At 41.5% G+C, this 21,489-nt stretch overlaps 1 protein-coding gene across 1 annotated transcript in view; it reads left to right on the top strand.

The window, feature by feature from the left end:
• Window positions 1–2,665: 2,665 nt before the first annotated feature.
• The window catches only part of MOCOS (molybdenum cofactor sulfurase), a 205,353-nt gene continuing 186,529 nt past the window's right edge, over window positions 2,666–21,489 (top strand). The window contains exons 1-3 of the mRNA XM_064150359.1: window positions 2,666–2,669; window positions 3,376–3,465; window positions 9,680–9,746. Coding sequence (XP_064006429.1) covers window positions 2,666–2,669; window positions 3,376–3,465; window positions 9,680–9,746 — 161 coding nt within the window. The remainder of the gene's footprint in view (window positions 2,670–3,375; window positions 3,466–9,679; window positions 9,747–21,489) is intronic.

The following is a 21,489-nucleotide window of genomic DNA, read 5'->3' as shown; positions in this document are numbered from 1 at the left end:
TGGGCCTACACGCCCTCCATGACAGGCTGACTGCTCAGTAGAGATCTTTTAGTCCAAAGGTTCCAAAACCAGCAGTTGTCTGCCTCCAGAGGAGCAACATTAGACATTGAACATTGAATCTGGTGCTCATAAGAGCCAGTGAGACAAGCGGCATCTTTGTGTAAGCTTTATGGAGACAGAGTGTAGTCGGGACGGTTGTCTCCAGTATGGCAGTCCTTCCTGTCTGTTTCCGGCTCTGGGCTGCCTCCTCCGTTTCTCAGCTTTTGGCCTGCCTTTCGAAGCTCTACCTTCTGTGGATAGTGATTGTGAGTTGCATATAACCCTGATTGCTGCCATTGAGCTGCTCCTTGGTGTTGGCGGTTGTAACTCCAACTCTGCCTCAGGGTAGAGGCATTTGGTGCCAGGTCCCAGTTTCAGGGTGACCATGGTGAGCATATGACCTGCTGGAGGAAAAGCTGTCATCCCCTTGCTGCTGTCCTTGTGCTGGTGTCCCCTTCAGAGAATCACAGAATCAGGAATTGCAGAATGCTAGGGTTTGGAAGGAACCTTTGGAGATCATCCAGTCCAATGCCCTTGCTGAAACATATTCATCTAGAACAAGCTGCCCAGGAACTCATCTGGATGGGTTTTGAATATGTCTAGAGAAAAAGACTCCAGAAGCTCTCTGGGCAGCCTGGTCCATTTCCCTGTCATCCTCACAGTATGTAATTCTTTCCTTGCGTTCAGGCAGAACATTCTGTGTTCCAGTTTGTGCCTGTTGCAACTTGTCCTATTGCTGGGCACCACTGAAAAGAGTCCTGACCCACCTTCTTGATATCTATCCTTTAATTATTTGTAGACATTGATAAGGTACCCTCATCTTTCTAGCCTCCATCACACTCTCTCCAGTAGTTCCTTGTCTTTCTTGAACTGGAGAGTCCAGAACTGGGCACAGTACTCCGGATGAGTCCTTACTGGGGCAGAATAGAGGGGGAGGAGAGCCTCTGACAACCTGCTGGCAACACTCTACTTCACATAAGTTAGGTTAACTTGTTATCACCAGGACTCCTAGGCCCTTCCCCATGGAGCTTCTTTCCAGCAGGTCTACCCATGCAGAACTCTACACTTGCCCTTACTGAACTTCATGATGTGTTGGAATGGTACAGCTATTGGAATTTGAAATATTGGAGCATAAGCCATGGACTGGTGAGAGTGCATGAGCTCAGAAGTACTGAGTTAAGATAAAATAGAAGGTTGGAATGACCTTAGAGAATGGTGTAACAAATATAAACAAATGTAAGGCTGGAGCCTGTGGTTTTCACCTATCTCTGCTGATTTAGATTGCTTAGACACAATGTACGTATTGTTGAGAGAATATGATCTATGTCTGTGCCATAGAGATAGATTTAATTTCTAATGCAAGTACACATAACCAATTATAGTTTAATACAATTTGTAACCTTCTGATGAAAGGTATATAAACACATTTGGAATGCAATAAACGGATTGGAATTTACTTGCATCAAGTGTCTCTCTTTCTCTTCTGATGCCTGTGGCATCGTAGTCCGTGGCAAATGATGTTCACCTCTGCCTAGCTTGCCAGCCTGTCCAAGTCTTGACAAATGGCAGCACAGTCTTCTAGTGTATCAGCCACTCAGTTTTGTATTGTCAGCAAGCTTGATGAGGGTACACTTCCCCTTCATCCAGGTCACTCATGAATATGTTGGACAAGACTGGACCCAGTACTGGCCCTTTGGGGAGCATTGCTAGCTACAGGACTCCGACTCGGCTCCACACCACTGATCACAGCTCTCAGAGCTCTTTCAGCCAGTTCTCAAACTACCTCAATGTCTGCTCATCTAACTCACACTTCCTAAGCTAACATATGACAGTCTCATGGAAGACAGCCTTGCTGGTGTTCCCATGCTTTGCCGTACAGGGACTTAACTCTCTCCTGCTATGATGGAGTGTGCCTCTTCTCCATACAAGTTTCCTGCATTTTAGAAATCAGCTGAACAACTGGTAACTTTCCCCATCAGAAACATCCATATAGACACTCGTATACTGCATGAGATAAACTTTCTACAACTGTTCTGTTTTTATATCAACACTATAAAGTCTGTGCATCCAATAAAACAGTCCAGTTCTTGTCCATGCTTCATCCCTCAGAGCACCTCAAAGCACCTTCAAGCCATTCTTAAAAATTCTACTTCCACTGGGCATTGTACGTAGGGCAGCCAAGAGCTTTTCTCTTTTGAAAATAAGAGGAGGGATGGGTGTCTGAACTGTTATTATCATTAACACTGTCTCATATCTTTAAACACTGAATCACCACTACAGCAATACAACATATAATGATATATATTTCTAAGTATCAAAGTTTCTTGTTTAAAGCTTAACTCAGTTTTGAATCCCTGTGGAAAGGTAAGGCCTTTAAAATACTTAGTAGATTCTAGTCTTAATCATACTCACCATTAAAAGTCGAAGTAGGTTGAAATTCTTAATTAAAATGAAGAAAACTAATAATGGCCATGAAGCACACTGGAGAAATGGAATAATAATTGCTAAATATTAGGAAATCTAATATGGTCAAACATGAAAAAGCCTTTTATTCCACTAAGTGTTTATTTTAAATATTTTGCAATAGCTAAATATTATATTTTTTATATATATGTATGAATGATATATGTGTGCGTATATATATGTGTGTTTGTGTGTATATATATATATATATATATATATATGAAAATGTTTAAAAAAAAAAAAGTAGCAGAGTGACTAGAAATATTTAAATGCATTAAAACTTAAACTAGTTCTGTCTCTGGGCTTCAGTCATGATATAAGCCTTGACAATTCCTGACAGAATTATTTCATCTCTTAGCAGGGAGGCAACAGTACCACTGCTGTTGCTATTAATAATAATTATTATAATTGTGGCAATAGTAGTTTCCATAATAAGTAGTGCCTAGGTGTAAAAAGGTACTGTGGCTGAAGACACGATCTTGCTCAGTCTTGTACAGGCAGAACAAAAAAAAATTTCTCTTCCAAGAAATGAGCATGAAAGGAAGGACCTCTTAAAATATTTAATGTGAATTAAAAATTACAAAGCACCAATCATTCTATTGTATTTTGCATTTTTTTCCTAATGAATGAAGATGTCTTGCTGTGAATATTGCCTACTGAAACATGTTTGAGAAATCTTTTTTAAGAGCTGTGGAGCTCTTAAAGTCAAGCGGAGAATTACTAGACACCAGGAATTTTAGGTAAATTGACCTTATTTTGTATGATGTATTGCATTAGGGATGTTTGAATGGTGCGCTTCACAATGTAGCCCGTGGGAGAAAATGAGATTAAATGTTGTAAAAATTTAATCTAGTAATTTTATTCTTATTTTAGGGATTACTTACCTTGACCACGCTGGCTCAGCACTTTTCCCAGAGAGTCTACTTAAAGCTTTTACTGATGACCTCAGAAACAATGTTTATGGTAAGTGCCAAGCAGTGTTCCCATTAGTCTTCTCAAACCTCCATCTAAATAGATTAGAACCATACATCTTGAATTGCCAGATGAGTATCTCTGTGGGATTTTTACACTGCTATAGACTAGTTGGAAGATCAGTGATTTTACAAAGGAGTCGTTGTCCCTTTGTGCCACTTTTGTCTTTGTTCTTTGGTGGCCAAAGACATATATGTGTTAGTGAAGAATTAAAATCAAAGGGACCATGATTCCTGCTCAGGGAAAACCAAAAAACAGTGCAGCTCTGAGCACTGTTTTGTTTTTTGTTTTGTTTTGAGTTTTTTTTTCTCTCTCTCTCTCTTTTATTTTTTTCCTTTTTTGTTTTTTCCCTGCACAAAATAAAAAAAAAAATCTTACACAGAGACTAGAATCAAGAGCCATCTCCCTTCTCAGTGAGAGTCATCACTGCAGCTAAGTCTAAGCATTTTATTTGGAAGACAGTTTAGCTCAATGTGATTTTAAAAGGGAAATAGGTGCTATACCTCTCCCAGACTGTAAAACTTACACAGAATCACAGAATGTCAGGAGCTGGAAGGGACCTTGAAAGACCATCCAGTCCAAGCTCCCCCTGTCAGAGCAGGTTCACCTATGCCAGATCACACAAGATTTTATTCAGGCAAGTCTTGAATATCTCCAGAGAGGGAGAACTCTACAACTCCCCTGGGCAGCCTCTTCCAGTGTTCTGTCACCCTCACAGGGAAAAAAATCCTCCTTATGTTTCCACGAAACGTCTTATGCCTCAGATTCCACCCACTGCCCCTTGTCATGTCATCAGGCATCACCCAGCAGAGCCTGGTTCCAGCCTCCTGGCACTCACCTTTACATATTTATAAACATTGCTGAGGTCACCTCCCAGTCTCCTCCTCTCCAAGCAGCACAGCCCCAGCTCCCTCAGGCTCTCCTCATAAGAGAGATGATCCATTCCCTTAATCATCCTTGTGGCTCTTTGCTGGACTCTCTCAAGCAGTTCTATGTCCCACTTGAACTGGAGAGCCCAGAACTGGACACAGGAATCAAGATGTGGCCTTACCAGGGGAGAGTACAGGGGCAGGAGAACCTCTCTCAACCTACTAACCACAACCCTTTTAATACACTCCAGAATGGCATTGGGCCACCAGAGCACATTGCTGGCTCATGGTCAACCTCCCATCCACTAGGACCCCCAGATCTTTTACCCCTTTGCTGACTTCCAGTAGGTCAGTCCCCAACCTATACTGATCCCTGGATTTGGTCTTTCCCAGGTGCAAGACTCTACACTTGCTCTTTTTGAATTTCATTCCATTTCTCCCTTCCCAACTGTCCAGCCTGTCCAAGTCTGGCTGAATGGCAGCACAGCCTTCTGGTGTAAGAGCTACACCACCTAGTTTGGTGTTGCAAGCAAACTTGCTGACAGTGCACTCTCTACCCTCATCCAGGTCATTGATGAATATATTGAATAGAACCGGTCCCAGTGCTGACCCCTGTAGGACTCCCAATAGTCACAGGCCTCCAACTAGATTCCATCTGATTGGTCACAACTCTCTGGCTTCTTCCCTTCAACCAGTTCCCAACCCACCTCAGTACCTAATCATCCAGACCACACTCCCTCAGTTTAGCCAGAAGGATGCTGTAGGAGACAGTGTCAGATGCTTTACTGAAATCAAGATAAACCACATCTACTGCTCCACCATCAATCCACTTGATTATGTCCTCAAAAAAGGCTATCTAGTTGGTCAAACATGACTTCTCCTTGGTAAGACCATGTTGACTGCTCCTAATGACCCTCCTCTGCTTGATATGCCAAAGGAAAGTGCCAAGGATAAATTGCTCCAATACATTTCCAGAGATGGAGGTGAGGCTGACAGGTCTATAGTTACCTGGGTCTGCTTTCTTTTTTTGAAGACTGCAGTGCACCCAGGCACCATTCCTGTCTTCTATGACTCACTGACGATGGTGGAGAGTGGTCTGGCAATGACCCATGCCAGCTCCCTCAGCACCCAGGTTCATACCATCAGGACCTATGGACTTAGAGATGTGCAGATTACTCAACTGTTCCTTAACCCAATCCTCATCAACCAGAGAAGACTCCTTTGTCATGCTTTCCTCTGGTGCCTCAGGTGTCAGTGGCTCCTGAGTACAGTCTCCAATATCATAGAATCAACCAGGTTAGAAGAGACCTCCAAGATCATCCAGTCCAACCTATCACCCAGCCCTAGCCAGTCAACTAGACCATGACACTAAGTGCCTCATCCAGTCTTTTCTTGAACACCTCCAGGGATGGTGACTCAACAAAGAAGGCATTTAGTAACTCTGCCTTCTTTGTGTCCTCTGTCACCAGGACACTCTACTCACTCAGCAGAGAGCCTCCATTACCTCTAATGTTAGCTCTTTCTGGAATGGATTTGAAGAAGTCCTTTCTATTATTCGTGCCCTCTCTTGCAAGGTTGCATTACAATGAGGCCTTAGCCTTCCTAGTTGCTTCCCTACATCTTCTGATGACAGTTTTATACTCCTCCCGGGTGGCCAGCCCCTCCTTCCATGTTCTGTAGTCTCTCTTCTTCCACTTAAATTTGCTTAGCAGTTCCTTACTTAACCATGCAGGTCTCCTGGCCCCCTTTCTCCGTTTCTTACTCCCTGGGATGCTCTGATCTTGAGCTTGGAAGAAGAGGTCCTTAACTGTTAACCAACTATCATGGGTCTCTCTGCCTTCTAGTACCCTGTCCCATGAGATTTCCCCCAGCAATTGCTTGAAAAGGCCAAAATTGCCCCTCCTGAAATCCAGGGTTGTAGTCCTGATTGATATGCTATTCCTAACTTTGGTTAAAAAAAAACCTGGTATATAGACAGAAAAGAGGATGTTAATTGTTGAAGCAATCTTGCACATAGGACTGTGAATATCTACAGAATTGTGCAATACCTGGAAGCCATCTCTGTAGGCTGAAGAACCCCAAATCTCATCCCATTTTCATAAGAAAGGTGCTCTAGGCCACTGATAATTTTTGTGGCCCTTCCTCAGAACCTCTCCATCAGGTTCATGTCCTTCCTGTGTTGAAGGCCTCAGAACTGGACACAGTAGTCCAGGTGAGGTCTCACCAGAGTAGAGTACAGTGGCAGAATCGCTTCTTGTAATCTGCTCACTATACTTCTTTTGATGCAGCTCAGGTTGTAGCTCATGTCTAGCTTTTTCTCCACCTTTACTCCCAAGAGCTTTTCTGCAGGGCTGCTCTCAACATCATCATCCCCCAGCCTGTACTGAGGCTTGAATTGCCTCAACCGGGGTGCAGGGCCTTGCACTTGGCCTTAACAAAGTTCAAGATATTCACTTGGGCCCACTTCTTCAGCTTGTTCAGTTCCTTCTGGACAGTTTTAGAAGAAAGCTGTTTGCTCAAGTTCTAGCACACTTGTGCTCATCACCTGGATGAGCTACTTGAGACCTCTGGATAATTCTCATTTTCAGTGTGCTATTGAGTGTGCCATTTCTTCCTGATTTGTTTCCTGAAGGCTGATAAGGCCAGGATCCAAAGCACAGATTTAAGTTACTCTACAAAACATATGTCCTCGATAGGGATATGGCCTTTTTGCTATTATAACAAGATATGCTGATCTGAATATATTCAAAATCTGCTCAATTTCATGCCTGTGATATTAATGTTCTGTTACTGCAGCTGTTGTGAACTGAAATGTATACACTCTGATCTTAATTATTTCAAACAACATTTAGTTCAACCCTTATAGTAAGTAGCATATGTACTCAATTGAGTGCTTGTGAATAGAAATAGTAGTCATGCCAGTTTGGAGCAGACTTGCATAGTAGCTATAATGCTCTAACATAACAAATAGTATCTTTTTTAATAATACTTTCATCAGTAGTGGTGTTCCTCAAGGATCTGTGTTGGGAACACTTTTTAACATCTTTATTGACAACCTTGATTCAGGTATAGAGAGTGTCAGCAGTAAGTTTGCAGGTGACACCAAGTTAGGTGGCAGTGTTGATTTGAATGAGGGTAGAGAGGCTCTTCAGAGGGACTTGGATAGGCTGGATCAATGGACCAACATTAATGGCATGAGTTTCAACAAAGCCAGATCCTTCACTTGGGTCACAACAACCCCAAGCAATACTACAGGCTTGGGGCAGTGTGGCTGGACAGCTGCCTGGCAGAAAGGGATCTGTTTTGTGGAGGCAGGAAAATTAATGTGTGGCCGAGTTGGGAATTTTTATACAAAAATAGAGTTATTTTATTTTCCCAAAACCCGCCCCCAAAACTATATATACAAATATTGATTTAGTTTAATTAGCAGATTCAGTTGCTTGAGAATATCTACAGGAATGCCATTGATAATCTGACTATTTTGGAAGTCAGAAGTTGGAAAAGGCTTTAGCTATTAGTTAATAACGTTTTCTTACCAATACAGTTGAGCCAAAATAACTCACGATTAGGCTGACTTCCTCATGCAGTCTGTCTCTCTCTCATTCCCTTTCAACAGCTGCAGGAGTCCTTGGGGGTCTTCAAGAAAAGACTGGATGAGGCACTTAGTGCCATGGTCTAGTTGACTGGATAGGGCTGGGTGATAGGTTGGACTAGATGATCTTGGAGGTCTCTTCCAACCTGGTTGATTCTATGATTCTATGATTCTATGATTAAGGGTCGTTAAACTTACAGAGGGTGGCAATAGGTGAAGCAGTCTTTGAAGATCTCTCTGTATCCAGGCGAGGCGAGAGAGGTGGGGGAACTCTCAGGCAAGCACAAAGGTTCAGGCAGTAATGAACTCCAAGTGGGATGAACTCCAAGGCGGGAACCCCCAAAGGCAGGAAGCCCCCAATATTTATACCCTCTCTAGACAAAGGGCAGAGTTACCACTTCCTTAGGCGGGAAAGGCACAGCCAATCCCAGCCCAATTCCAGCACGGGCACTGCACGGGGCACTCCTCGTGCGGGCAGGACCCCTTTGCTCACCCCCCTTCACGCCTGCAGGGCAGGCGAGGGGAGGGAACTAGGTGGCTTTTCCTCTCCCCCGAAGTCACGTCAGGAGAGGAATTTGGGGGTATACAGGACTCCAGGACAATCTGGGGCTTGTAATAGACAGGCAGCTGAATATGAGCCAGCAGTGTGCCCAGGCTGCCAAGAAGACCAGTAGCATCCTGGCTAGTATTAAAAATGCTGTGGCCAGCAGGAGCAGGGAGGTGATTGTCCTCTTGTACTCAGCTTTAGTGAGGCCACACCTCGAGTATTATGGTCAGTTTTGGGCACCACAATACAAGAGAGAAGTGGAGGTGCTGGAGCAGGTTCAGAGGAGCGCAACAAAACTGGGAAAGGGCCTGGAGAATAAATCTTATGAGGACTGACTGAAGGAGCTGGAGATGGTTAGTTTGAGAAAGAGGAGGCTGAGGGGAGACCTCATTGCTGTCTACAGCTACCTGAAGGGACACTGTGGAGAGGCTGCTGCTGGTCTCTTCTCACAGGTAATTGGAGACAGAATAAGTGGGAATGGCATCAAGCTGAGGCTGGGTAAGTTGTAGACTGGACATTAGGAAAAAGTTTTTCATGGAGAGAGAGGTTAAACACTGGAATGACCTGTCCGGGGAGGTGGTGGAGTCACTGACCCTGGATGTGTTTAAGGGTTGTTTGGATGTGATGCTTAGGGATATGGTTTAAGCTGAATCTTGTAGAGTTGAGTTATAGGTTGGACTTGGTGATCCTGAGGGGCTTTTCCAACCTGCATGTTTCTGTGATTCTGTGATCTCTAGCACGGTCAAATCTCTTTTTTTTCCAGTTACATCTCATACCCTGAGGCCAGTAACTGTTGTATAAAAAGAATTCATTTAACAGACACAGATGTGAGTGAACGGAGTTTTATTACCATCTTTTTTTACTTTCTCATGATAATCCACAGGCCCAAAAACTGTAGTTTAGCTGCTGCATGTGTAAATGAGGGAAAGTAATGAAGTAAGAGAGATTCTCACTTTTAAATTGAGAATATTTAAATTAGTAACTACAGAAATGCAACATCAGACAGGAAAAGTCTTAAGTATTAGTTTTGACTTTGAGCTCTAAATTTCTTATTCTTTTCGACACTTTCACTCAACAGCATTCAGCAGGATGGTTTCAGAACGTTTTCAGTCTGCATTGGTGTAATACTGTCATAAAAGATAATTAATATCACAACTGTGATTAATGATTAAGTTCTGTATCTCTATTCTCTCCTAGGTAACCCTCATAGTCAGAATATCAGCAGCAAGCTGACATACGACACAATTGAACATGTCCGCTACAGGTAGAAATACCTTCCTGTCAAATGTGTGGTGCATGTCACAAGTTTAATTTTGATTAGTCATGTGTTGTTTTGATAATTTTGATGTGTTATCATTTTCTGAGGGTCATGTCATATCCAAAGAAAACACCACAATTTTAAAAGACAAGTTACTTAGATAGTCAAGTGTCAGACAGATGGTTCTTTTTCTTCCAGATGCCCCAATTCGCACAGCCCTGTAGTTAGTGCTGTAATGTAAGCCCATAGTTTTAATTAAGACATAGAAGTCGGAATCTCAAAAGCAATCATTATTAAGATGGTATGGTCAGATAGTAAATTGGAACTAAGTGCAAGGACATTGTTAAAATTCAGATTAACTTAAGCAGGTCATGATGGTTTTTGAGAATTTGTAAAAAGCTTGTCAGGATGTGTACCTTGTTTTACAATAGATACTTCTGCTAGTCTAATAAAATACCCTTTAAAGTAGTTTTAGCTTAGTTTTTCAGAGAAAGAAAAAAAAAGGTTTAGGATAAAATGTGCTGAAAGTACACTTCCTGACATTAATTTATACCATGAAGAAATAAACAGTGTATATACTTGCTTACTGGTTTTAGGGATTTGATTTACATAACTCTTGCTATTTTATAAAAGACATATTCCTTATTGAAGAATATGTATGCTTTGAGTTTATTTGCCCGCTTTTAATAGCACTTTGTGTGAGAAGTGTTGTGGATTCATCTTTGTTGTATTACTTTGCTTAAAAGCAAATTTCTCCAAAACACATCACAGAAATCAGATCAATAGCAATGGTACTATCACACTGTAATGTTTGTACTTGTAATGAGAAAAATCTTTTTTAGACCTTTCTGCTACTTTTCTCTGACTGTATTTTTATGACAGTGTAATAACCCAAGATTTCTAGCTGGAAGATGGTGGTGGCTATAACCTGTTCTCTCTCTCATCCCTAACTTTCTAGAAAAGTGTTTATTTGTGATTATTCCACAACCCTCTGTTATGTTGCACAGGATGACAACCTAATAATGTAAAGCAAAAGGAAATGACAGAGACTATCAATAAGGAATAGCTGTTTTCAAAAGCAAACACTTACAGCCAGGTATAGCAATATTCACAGAGCCTTGAGTACAGCTGCGTGCTAAAATGCAGTGTTAGCATTCTTGTTTCCATTTACTCTCAGTGACAATTCAATGTTGCCATTTCATCATTATTCTTATGAAGGCACAATAGAAAGTTGTTGTTTCTAGAATAACTACTGTTGTACTCTGTGTTCTTCATTAAGGAGTAAGGAAATAGATTTTCACCATGTATATTATATAGATTACTTTAAAGGAGCTTCCACTTGCTTTATTCTGGATTCTGCTTTTAAAAATACTTCTCTAAGAGCAGGATAGGAGATGACAAAAGCCATAGCACTGTTTACATTGTGGATTATTGGTTTTGTTTGTTTTATTTTGGGAAAAAAATAGAAACAAAAGACCCAAAAAAAAAAGAGAAAAAGGCTCTCTACATTCAAATGAACATTTTCAGTACTACACCTTGCAGAATTTGTCATCTAACCCCATAGAAAGTTAGCCATTATTCCTGCTCCAGTTTGGGCCATGAGCTCACTCAGTTCTGGAGAACAGAATCAACTCAGGAGTAAGAATGAGGACACTGTACACTGATTGGAATTTTAGAGAGAAATTCTATTTAAAAGAGCATATATATATATATATACATATACATATGAGGCAATCAGGTAGAATAGGTCCAAACTGGCCTTCTAGAATATTCCAACCCTTCTACCCTCAGTTTGCTGGTAAAGTAGGCTGAAACTGCCCCCCTCCAGCCAGGCCTGCAAGGCCTCAATGGCTCAACTCCCTGCCTGCTAATTACTCCCCCACAAACCATAAGTGAAGGGGAGAAAGGAAGGGATGAGAAGAAGAAGTGCAGTCAGGCACTATCTTTTAAGCTGTGATACTGGAAAGGGAATAGAATAACAATATTACAATATCCTGGAATGAGCAGGTCCATCCCACTGGGATGGGCCCCTATCCCTATAGTTTTGTTTAAGGGGCACCTGAGATCCCCCAAACTACCACAGTTTCCAATAATAAAAAATAAAGCATTGTCGTCAAAAAGATGTAGTCATAAAAATTCAGGAAGAAAATGCCCCAGAAACACTGTCAGTAAGTCAACTATCTAAAAGGCAATAAATAATGATAATGAAAACAAGCAGGACGGCAATACAGAGAGACATGCTGATCTGTCCAGCATTGCAATGCATACACTAGTGTATTGGGTTTGGGCTGAGCTGGGATTAATTCTCATCAAAGCATCTTTCTAGTGCTGTGCTTTGCAGTGCTGTAGCTGAGTGTTGGTAACACAGCAGTGTTTTGGCTGCTGCTAAGCTGAGCACTGAGGCTGTCCTTTTCCAACATTTCCCTGCCTCAAGAGTCTGAGAGGACACAGCTGAGCCAGCTGACCCACGCTGACCAAAGAGGTATTCCATGCCATATAATATCAGCTCAATAAAAGAACAAAGTGAAAGAAGGAAGTGTTGGGAGATTTTTGCCATGGCATCTGTCCTCTAGGGGAACCATTATGCATAGAGAGCCCTGCTTGCTGAGGCTGACCATTGTCCTGCTGATGGGACGTGGAGATTAACATCTCTCTCCACTTCCACTTCCACGTGGTCTATCACTTTGCTTATCATTATTACTAAATTGTTTCTATCTTATAATTGGCTTCTGTAATACTTTCCCCTCTACCCTGTCCATCTAAGGAGAGTGATAGAATAGCTGTGGTGGGCATTTGGCCTGCAGCCAGGGCCAAGCCACCAGAAGCAGATTTCCTCAGTGAAAAAATAATTCAATTGGTAGTTTCAGAAATAAATTGCATGCTTAAAATTCCACTTTTTGGCATTTTTTTTCAGTGTTTGACTCAAAGACAATATGTTTTAAAAACATGAAATTATTGTCTGATGATATGACACAAGGGACTAATTAAACACAAACCTGAAATTCTGGTTTATATTTGTCAATAGTGGTGATGGCAGCATCAGAATAGATGTTCCTAATCTGGCAGTGTACAACAGTTCCACAGCTGTATGATTTGGTTTTTGTCACAGAGGGGTATTCTGCCGCCTACGCCAATTGTAGCGGTGGGGAGAAAATTAATTGGTGAGAGATATTCTATATAAATATATATTTATTAACTTCAGTATTCTGAACTCTCGCCACCCCAACCATTGAATTTTAATATTAATATTCTAATGATTATGAAAGACATTCTAGGAATAATATCAAATGATAACTTGTTAATAACTAGCCAACATTCAAACTATAAACAGAGAGAGGTGTTTCCCCGTGGCAAGTACCTCTTGGGGTCAATATGCTATTTGCCCAGTAGATGGGCCCACGCTTTTTGTGTTCTATGGCAGAAGGCTATAGAGAATTACAGAGGCGTTAAAGCATTTACTTACAAATTCTTATTAATTATCAATCACCCTTCAGGGCTACATCACAGCCTATTACAAGTGTCCAATCATCAGGGTGCTCTGCCCTGGCTTCAGGGGAAAGGAGAATCTTCCCGGCTTCTGGGGAAAGGACAGCCTCTGATCTTGTTCCCCTGGCTTCTTCTGGACGTTCTGTCCAGTGATTCTTAGGCAGGACCTCAAGTGCAGGAGGAGTACAATGTAACGCTGGCCACACAGGCCGACTGCATGCAGACAAGTGGAGTCTGCTCCTGACAACTTGCAGCAGTGGCACGCACCGGGCAATAATAAGGCAGTGGGCATGCAATAGGGTGCATGGCTGCATGGGAGACTGAGCTCTGTAGATACAAACAGGCTTAAGCTTGATAATGAGAGCAAGCAAGCGAGCAAGCACATTGTCTACCTGTGTATCTCAATTTATCAAATGTGAGCCAAGATTAATGGCCCCTTGGACACTAGAATGACCAATCAGCTTGGCAGTTAGCCAAAGCAATACCGTATTAGGCAAAAATCCACAAGTCTGGACCTTCCAAATATGGGAATAGCATGGGCCTAGCACCCGGCGGGCCATCAGCTAGGCACGTGGGTTTATACAACCGCTTACACAAACACATTACACAACCTGGACCCTGGGCAGGCCAGACTTTATGGCACCAGGTCTATTGTGTCCCCTTATCCATTTAATGTGTTTACCTCTGGCTTGGGCAGAAAAATACGTCCAGGCAAGGCAAGGCATGAATAAACCTATTTTCAGGCCTATGGGCCCTCCACAACAGTTTTACATTCACATTGCCTAACAGAGGGAAACCACTCTTAGAACATGGATTTATGAGAAAATAACAAAATAAGTATTTGAATGTGTGAATGTTTTCTATGACTTACAAAATTACAGAATCATAGACTCATAGAAAGAATTGTTTTGGTAGGAACAATGACAACCTATGCCAATAAGTGATGCTGAGAAGAGGAATCAAGAACTCTGATAAACCTTATAGAAATATAGTAAATGTATGCATCAAAAGGTCATAGATGCTTTTAATGACTTTGTTTACATATGTATTGAAATGCTCCACTTCATACAGCTAAAGAGCCTGCGTGCTGTATCTCCTTAGCAAGCTGCAAATAATGCAACTCAGAAATTCATTACATTAATTATTAAATAACCATTTTCCCATATACAAACATTAAAAAAATACTAGCTTTCTAAATATTTTTCAACATTTCTCTGGTAGACCTCACAATTATAGTATCAAACAGTTCAGCAGTGTATTCTTACCAGAGCCAAACTGAAGTTTTGATGTCATTTTGTGTCTGTGGTGTGTTTAAGATACACAACAGGATACTTTTTTCATTTAAACACTGTTTAATAATTTTGATGTTCATCCTTGAACTTTCAGGTACTATAAAATGTTAAACTTAGGCATACTTTGGCAATTCAAAGAAATGTTTTTTAAAAAGCAAGAAATTTCAGCTTCTGTACCAAGCATCTCCTAGACTAGGGGTCCTCAAACTTTTTAAACAGGGGGCTGGTTCACTGTCCCTCAGACATTGACAGGGGCTGGACTATAGTTTGGAAAAAATTGAATTCCTATGCACATTGCACGTACTTTATTTGTAGCAGCGCACAAAAACCAGGAAAAAAAGATTGCAATATTTAAAACAAAGAACAATTGTAATTAAAAAAAAGAAATAATATTTCAATGTGAACTACAGGCCTGCTTTTGGCTAACGAGATGGTCAATGTTAGGTTCCGTATTTCTCACTGCTAATCGTAGCAAGTGGTGAAAGTGTTCATCAGTTTGGATCTGATTGGAGATTTCAGATGTTTCATTTGGGAAAAAGTCTGCTCACAGGCATAGATGCTGCCAAAAATGGTTGCAATTTTGAGTGCATGGTTCCTGAGATTATGATATGTCTCTGAAGTGAGACATGCATAGAAATTAGTAAGGCTGCTTGATTTGAATGCATCTCTCAGCAAGTCACAAGACTGTAGTTTGGCCAATTCCATTTGGTAAATTGGATGAACAGTTTCAATGTCAACAGAAAATGGGTTGTGGAAAAACTGTATGTCCTGTTCATGGAGGCTAAGCTCTTTAAATCTAATTTGAAACTCCTTTTGCAACATTTTTAGTACCTCCATACGTGTTTTGTTTGGGAATGCAACTGCTGGTTTTTCTGCAGACAGGTTTTGAGTTGTGGGGAGATGGCAGAAGTTTTCCTCCTTTACTTGGTTAGTGAGCAGGTCTAATTTGACTTGAAATGCTTTCACATGTGAATACATATCACAGATGAGCTTCCCCTTTCCTTGAAGTTGGACAATGAAATTGTTGAGTAGCTCTGTTACATCTGTCAGAAACGCAAGGTGCCATTTCCATTCTGCATCTTTGAGCTCTGGTACTTCTTTGTGTTTAGAAAGCATAAAATCATAAACCTGTGGAAGTAAGTCATAAAATCATTTCAAAACTCTCCCTCGACTCAGCCAATGGACTTCTGTGTGGTACAGAATATCTTCATAGACAACATTTAGCTCAGACAGAAATTTCTGAAACTGTCTGTAGTTTAGTGCATGAGCTCTAATGAAGTTAACACAAGAAACCAGAATTTTCATGACAGAGTCCAGCTTCAGTGGTTTACAACACAGTGCTTGTTGGTGGATGATGCAGTGTATGGCTATTGGATGTGAATGGTTGCATCTGTCCATCTCTTTGTTAATGTGTGCAACCACTCCTTTCACGGACCCCACCATGCTAGGAGCACCATCGATTGTCACACTGAATAGTTTACCCCAGTCCAGCTCCAAATCATTCATAGTTTGGCAAACTTTCTCAGATATCCTCTCCTATAGTTGCTGATTTGATGGTTTTCAGTGTAGCAAGCTCCTCTGTGACTTCAAAAGACTCACTTGTCTCATAAATGAAAACTAGAAGATGTGTAGAATCATGAACATCATTGCTTTCATCAAGTGCCAATGAGAAATAGCAAAGGTTTTTTGAGGAGTTTTGCAACTGCAGATTCAAATTTTCCTCCATTTCTTCAATTCTTTGTGTAATTCTAGGTCCCGAAAGACTCACTGTACTAAATAAATCCGCCTTCTCTGGACACATCTCTTTGGCAACAGCAGTGGTGGCATGGTTTGTAGCTGAGAGGTGCCCCATGGCAGGCACAGGTTGAGGATGAGGCACTGGTTTCAGCTCAATCCCGGTGGGTGCTTGGGGGCTGTGGAGGCCGGCATGCAGATTAAGTGGCAGGAAGTCATCTGTGGCTGCTTGGTTTCCCCCCCAACTCCCAGCAGGGGGGGTGGAGGTGGAGTTCTGTAAATACTGTCAGGCCGGATTGAGGACCCTGGGGAGATGCATCTGGCCCGTGGGCTGTAGTTTGAGGACCCCTGTTCTAAAGTGTAGCGATACGTATATTACAGAATTTTCTTAATGAAGCAGAAAGGATTGGGCATTGACCTAAAGGGACTCAATTTTTAATATGGAACCAAAATGTGTATTTCCATAAAAATCTCTCTCAAAATACGCCATCTAAGTGAACTATAAGGGGAGAATAATCTCTGTGGCCTGCACATACAAACAAAATTCTTTGCAGTGGGCATGAACAAAATTAATGTAAATGGCTTTTTTTTTTTTTTTTTAAACATTTATTTATGTGGTAAAATACACAGGTGGTACTGAATTTGATAAATGGAATGGTTTTACAGTTGCTCTCTGTAATTTCATTTGTAAGGAATATTTCAAGATCACAAGGTAAAGCTTTACATTCCTTCTGTGGGCATTGTACCTTTCTTAAGTTTCCATTCAAAGTTTCGTTTTTGTTTTAATTATCAGATGTTCTGAAATGTTTCTATGCACAAGATAGGAGGTTTTTTTAAATGCACAGGTTTAAATTGTTCTGTGTCTGAAAACAGTAGTGTTAGGACTAATACATACATGAAAATTGGTTGACTTTTCCTATACAGTAAGAAATAGTAGATCCTGTACCTGCTTACTATTGATTTGTTCCTTACAAACGTTATCAGCAGGAGACTGTATGGAAGAATGACATCTGTGCACTGCTTTCTGTCCTTATTAATGGTACCTGTCAACTTGAAAAACTTGTTCAAAAGTAGGATGCGTCAGCCATTTTGTATGCTTGTTTTTTAGTGCCATTTGCAAATACTGCTTTTCCTGATTCCACTGCTCAGCAGGGTGAGTCTGAAATAGCACAGTTAGTGAAATCTAGCGAAAGGTGACTGTGCTTGCTGGAGTGACTCTGTACATGGCAAATGGGAGAAGCAGTAGAAAATAGCTATGAATAATAGATAGGGTTTTTTTAAAGAACTTTAAAGTAATTTTTACTGTCTCCTGTGTCTACATGTTGTGCTTGAGAACTTTGTTTTGACTTCAGTGCACATCTGTCTTCTGCTTAAGTTATGTAGCATTGAAGAGACAATTAATTTGCTTCAAATCAAGACATTTCAGCTAATATTTTTTCTCATGTATGTTTTTTCTAAAGACTGCATATATTTTCTGTTGTACTCCACCATGAGTAGTGCAGAAATGATAGAAGTTAACCTATGTTGTTTCTATCCTATATTTAATATCACCTATGTTTTTAGAAGCACAGAGATTATTTTTAATGCATCTTTTTAATTAGTCTCTAATAATCATTCTGAGAAGTTAGAAAACCTAGTATTGAGCTCCATTGTGAATATTAAGCATTTAACATGTAAAGCAATCAGATTACTTCATCTGTTGTTAAGCTGTTGAAGAGAAGCTACAGCATTCCCAAGGGCTTCTCTGTTGGCATCTGTGTCTCAAAGAATTTGAATGACTGTCGTCACTTCTGCTGAAAGACAGAGATTTTTTGCATTCATCCTTACTACCTAGGCACCATCTTGCTGGAGTTTTAACCAGTAGAGTTAAGTCTTTAAACAATCTTTGTTTGCGTTATTCCTCAAAAGCATGTCAATTCTGCCTCATCTTACTTTTCTGTTTTCTCGGTGTTTTGGTACTCTTTTTGTTGCACACACTTCATAAGCCTGTCTTAGTCTTTAACACTTTAAATGCTGGTGTGCTCTGAAATGCCTTAATTATAAAGTCCACCTAAGCTATTAGGGTTGTTTATTTTTTTCATGGCATATTAATTACATTTTGAATATATATCTTTCTAAACTGCTGGTGAACTTCTAAATTCCTGAATATAGCAGTAAGTGCTTAAAACTCAGATGAAATTTCATAGTCTATGTTGGCAACATGGAGATCCTTCTAACTTTCTTTATTCTTTCTTCAGTTTCTCTGCTTATTTCATTGACTTGAGTTTCTTGCCTGTTTTCAATCTCATTTTTAATATGAATGTTGTAAGCAAAGATGGTGTCCTTGAAATTAAAGAATGACTTTTAAAAAGTGACATGAGTAAGTTACAGGAATATGAAAGATGGATGAAGAAAGAATGTGAACAGAACTGTCTCCTTTATATTAAAGTTAATAATATCTAGTGAATTCAGGCTTACTTTGCTACATTTTATTAGTATGTGTCAAGGTAGAAGAAAATTACATTATTAGTGTTGCTGACTACCAACTCAAAAACATGATAATACTACTTCAGAATTTATTCCAAGTTCTTGGATGGTGAGACTGTGTAGAGAAGTAAGTTGTGTATGGTTTAGATTTTTTGAAGACTCCCTAGGCTTGTAATAAATCCAGTGTTTGTAGTCAATAGTGTAAAAAAGAGCTTTTCAACACCCAGGCTTTCCTAGCTCTCCTTACAACTTCTTTTATTTTTTTGTTTTGTTTTTGCTTTTTTAATGTGTTTCATGTTTTGTTACCTTTTTTGCATCATACCTGTCTTATGATAAACAGAGTTTTATAAATACATATCACTGATTTGGAAAATTTGTTAATGTTCACAGACCAGATTTTTCTGACTTGTGAGTCAATTATGTACATGTATATGCATAACCCTTGTTATTTTTGTCTTGCTACAAAAAAACTTCACCGATCCTTTTGTTCTGAAATCCTGGTACCAAAATCTTGTCTGGTGACCCACTCAGTCATATTTTTTAAGAGGCTTTCTGGTGAGCCCACTGTGAAACCTCCAGTTCACTCACTGTCTGATGAGGGAATGAGATCTACCTGCCAGTAAGATCTTGTCTAAAGATTCTTATAGTCTTATTGTAAATTCATAAAACCAAAGCTTAATCCATTTCACACAGATCTGTCTTCCTGTGGAAAGTTGTTGGAGAGATTCTTGCTAGCAGAGGACACAAAATGATAAACATGAGCAACCCGTGTTGGGAGCATCCTTGAGTCCGTCTTGGGAGTTAAGATACCAGACACTGGGTAGCACCCCTCACATGCAGCTGCAGGGGGTGGAGTGCCAGCTGCATGTGGGCAGAGTTAGCCAGCCCCAGAGGCTGACCCTCAGATTGTTATGGTATATTACCCTATCCATGCCATGCTTGTAACCCTGTACCCTCTATATGTAACCAATCTTGGTGGAGCACACCTCTTGCAAGAAAGCATATAACTCACTGTACACAGAAATAAAGTCAGACTATGGCCATCTAACCATATTGGTGAACAAAGACACATTTTACCCAGGTGCTCCACTGGCAAATGGCGCCCGAACAATGAATCAGGCATGTGGGCCAGACCGCGGCAGGCCGACAGCGGGAGAACTGCATTCAAGAGGGCCGGGGTTGGCAAACAGGCTGACCTCCCTGCAGACATTTTCGTATTGAAAAGTAATGTCAGCTGATGACACCGGACCGGAGGGCATTGCCTTAGGAAGGGGGCAATAGCTGGACACTCAGAGCCACGGCTGAGCACTCCGAGTTAAACAGGTAAGGTCGCTATGGAAATGGATGCGGCACTGTCCCCACTGACATGCATACTCTCTGAGAGAGAAGTTCCATCAGACATGAATAAGCTCTGTGAGCTGAGCGCATAGGAGGCTAGAGGACTTTGTGTACCAGGTCTAGCCAGAGCGCTGGAGACATGGAGACGTGCTTGGGACTGAGTTGCTGCTGACTGTAGAGCCATTAAAATCGCTCAAATGCTCAAACCTGCCTGGCGAGACTTAAATCATTGCCTTAGTGGACAAAAATCCCACTGACAGGCACAATGGCTGCCACGCATGACCGGGAACTGCCCCGACTGGCATCCATAATGTCAGCTGCTGATAGGCACTCAGTGGCAGAAGCCACAAAAGCTTCTCAGTTTGAAAAAGTTTTCGGGACTGCCGTGAAGCAGCTCAGCACTACAGCCTGTGTGCTGCGGCAAATCTACTGAGTGCTGCAGTGCTTCTTACCGCGATCGCCAGGGTTCATTCATCATCTGAAATGCAGCCCCCCCCTCCCCCCCCCCCCCCGCACTCCCCCAATGACAGCATGCAATGCAGGATAAAGACTTTTCACTCTTAAGTGGTAAAAGAAGAAACTACTGAAGAGACAGATGGACGAAAAGCAGAGAGAAAAAAGAGACAGCAGAGCAACCACGCCAGAGAAACCGGATACTCCCCCAGTTTCTACGGCTCGGCGAGCAGTCCGGATCCACCTTTCTTCACCATCCCCCACACCATTGTAGTGCGCCTGCCCCCCCTGCCCCCTCAACGGAACACACCCCGCAGACGAGATGCATGACTACAGAGCTTCCTGACAAATCTCCAGAAATTAGAGGGCTGAATGCAGCTGAGACGGAGTCTGCCAGACTTTTTGCCTTGCTTCTCTTGGTGCTGTGTTATGGGGACTGAGGGGAGTGCCAGGCATGGGTGCATTGGGGAGACGAAATCAGTGGGAAAAATGTATGGGTCTGCCTGAGTCTGAGTTGTTTCAGGGTGTTAGGCTAATTTGCATTTGTAAGCTACAGGGTCTGATTGCCATTTCAGTGGCTCACACAGCCTTGTTGAATTGCTTAGCTCTTGCCTTTTTTCTTTTTTTTCTTTCGTGTTCTGCCTTCTGTCCGACTGTATGAGAGAAAACAGCAGTTTAAAAGTTTTCAGAGTAAAGTATCAGGAGGCTGAATTTGGTAAAGCTGTAGATCTGATAAGGGAGAAGGAAGGAAAGAAACAACAAATGACGGACAAGCCAAAAAGCCTGGGGGCTGGGCGAGACAGAGGGCCAAGGAAAAGCGGTGAAATTTGCTGCTGAGACTGCCAGCCCTCCCCCCCCCACACCTCTGCCTGCAGAGTGGCTCGTGGGGCCCGTTCCCCCACCTCCTTCCTCCCTTATCTCTTTGCAGGTTTTGCTGGAGCAGCAGAACCCTTGGAACTGTTTCAGATGGAAAATTACTG

The sequence above is a fragment of the Pogoniulus pusillus genome, chromosome 10 (assembly GCF_015220805.1).
Source record: "Pogoniulus pusillus isolate bPogPus1 chromosome 10, bPogPus1.pri, whole genome shotgun sequence".
Lineage (NCBI taxonomy): Eukaryota > Metazoa > Chordata > Aves > Piciformes > Lybiidae > Pogoniulus > Pogoniulus pusillus.
Note: the sequence above shows the minus strand (reverse complement) of the source record. Positions and strands in the feature narration are given on the sequence as shown.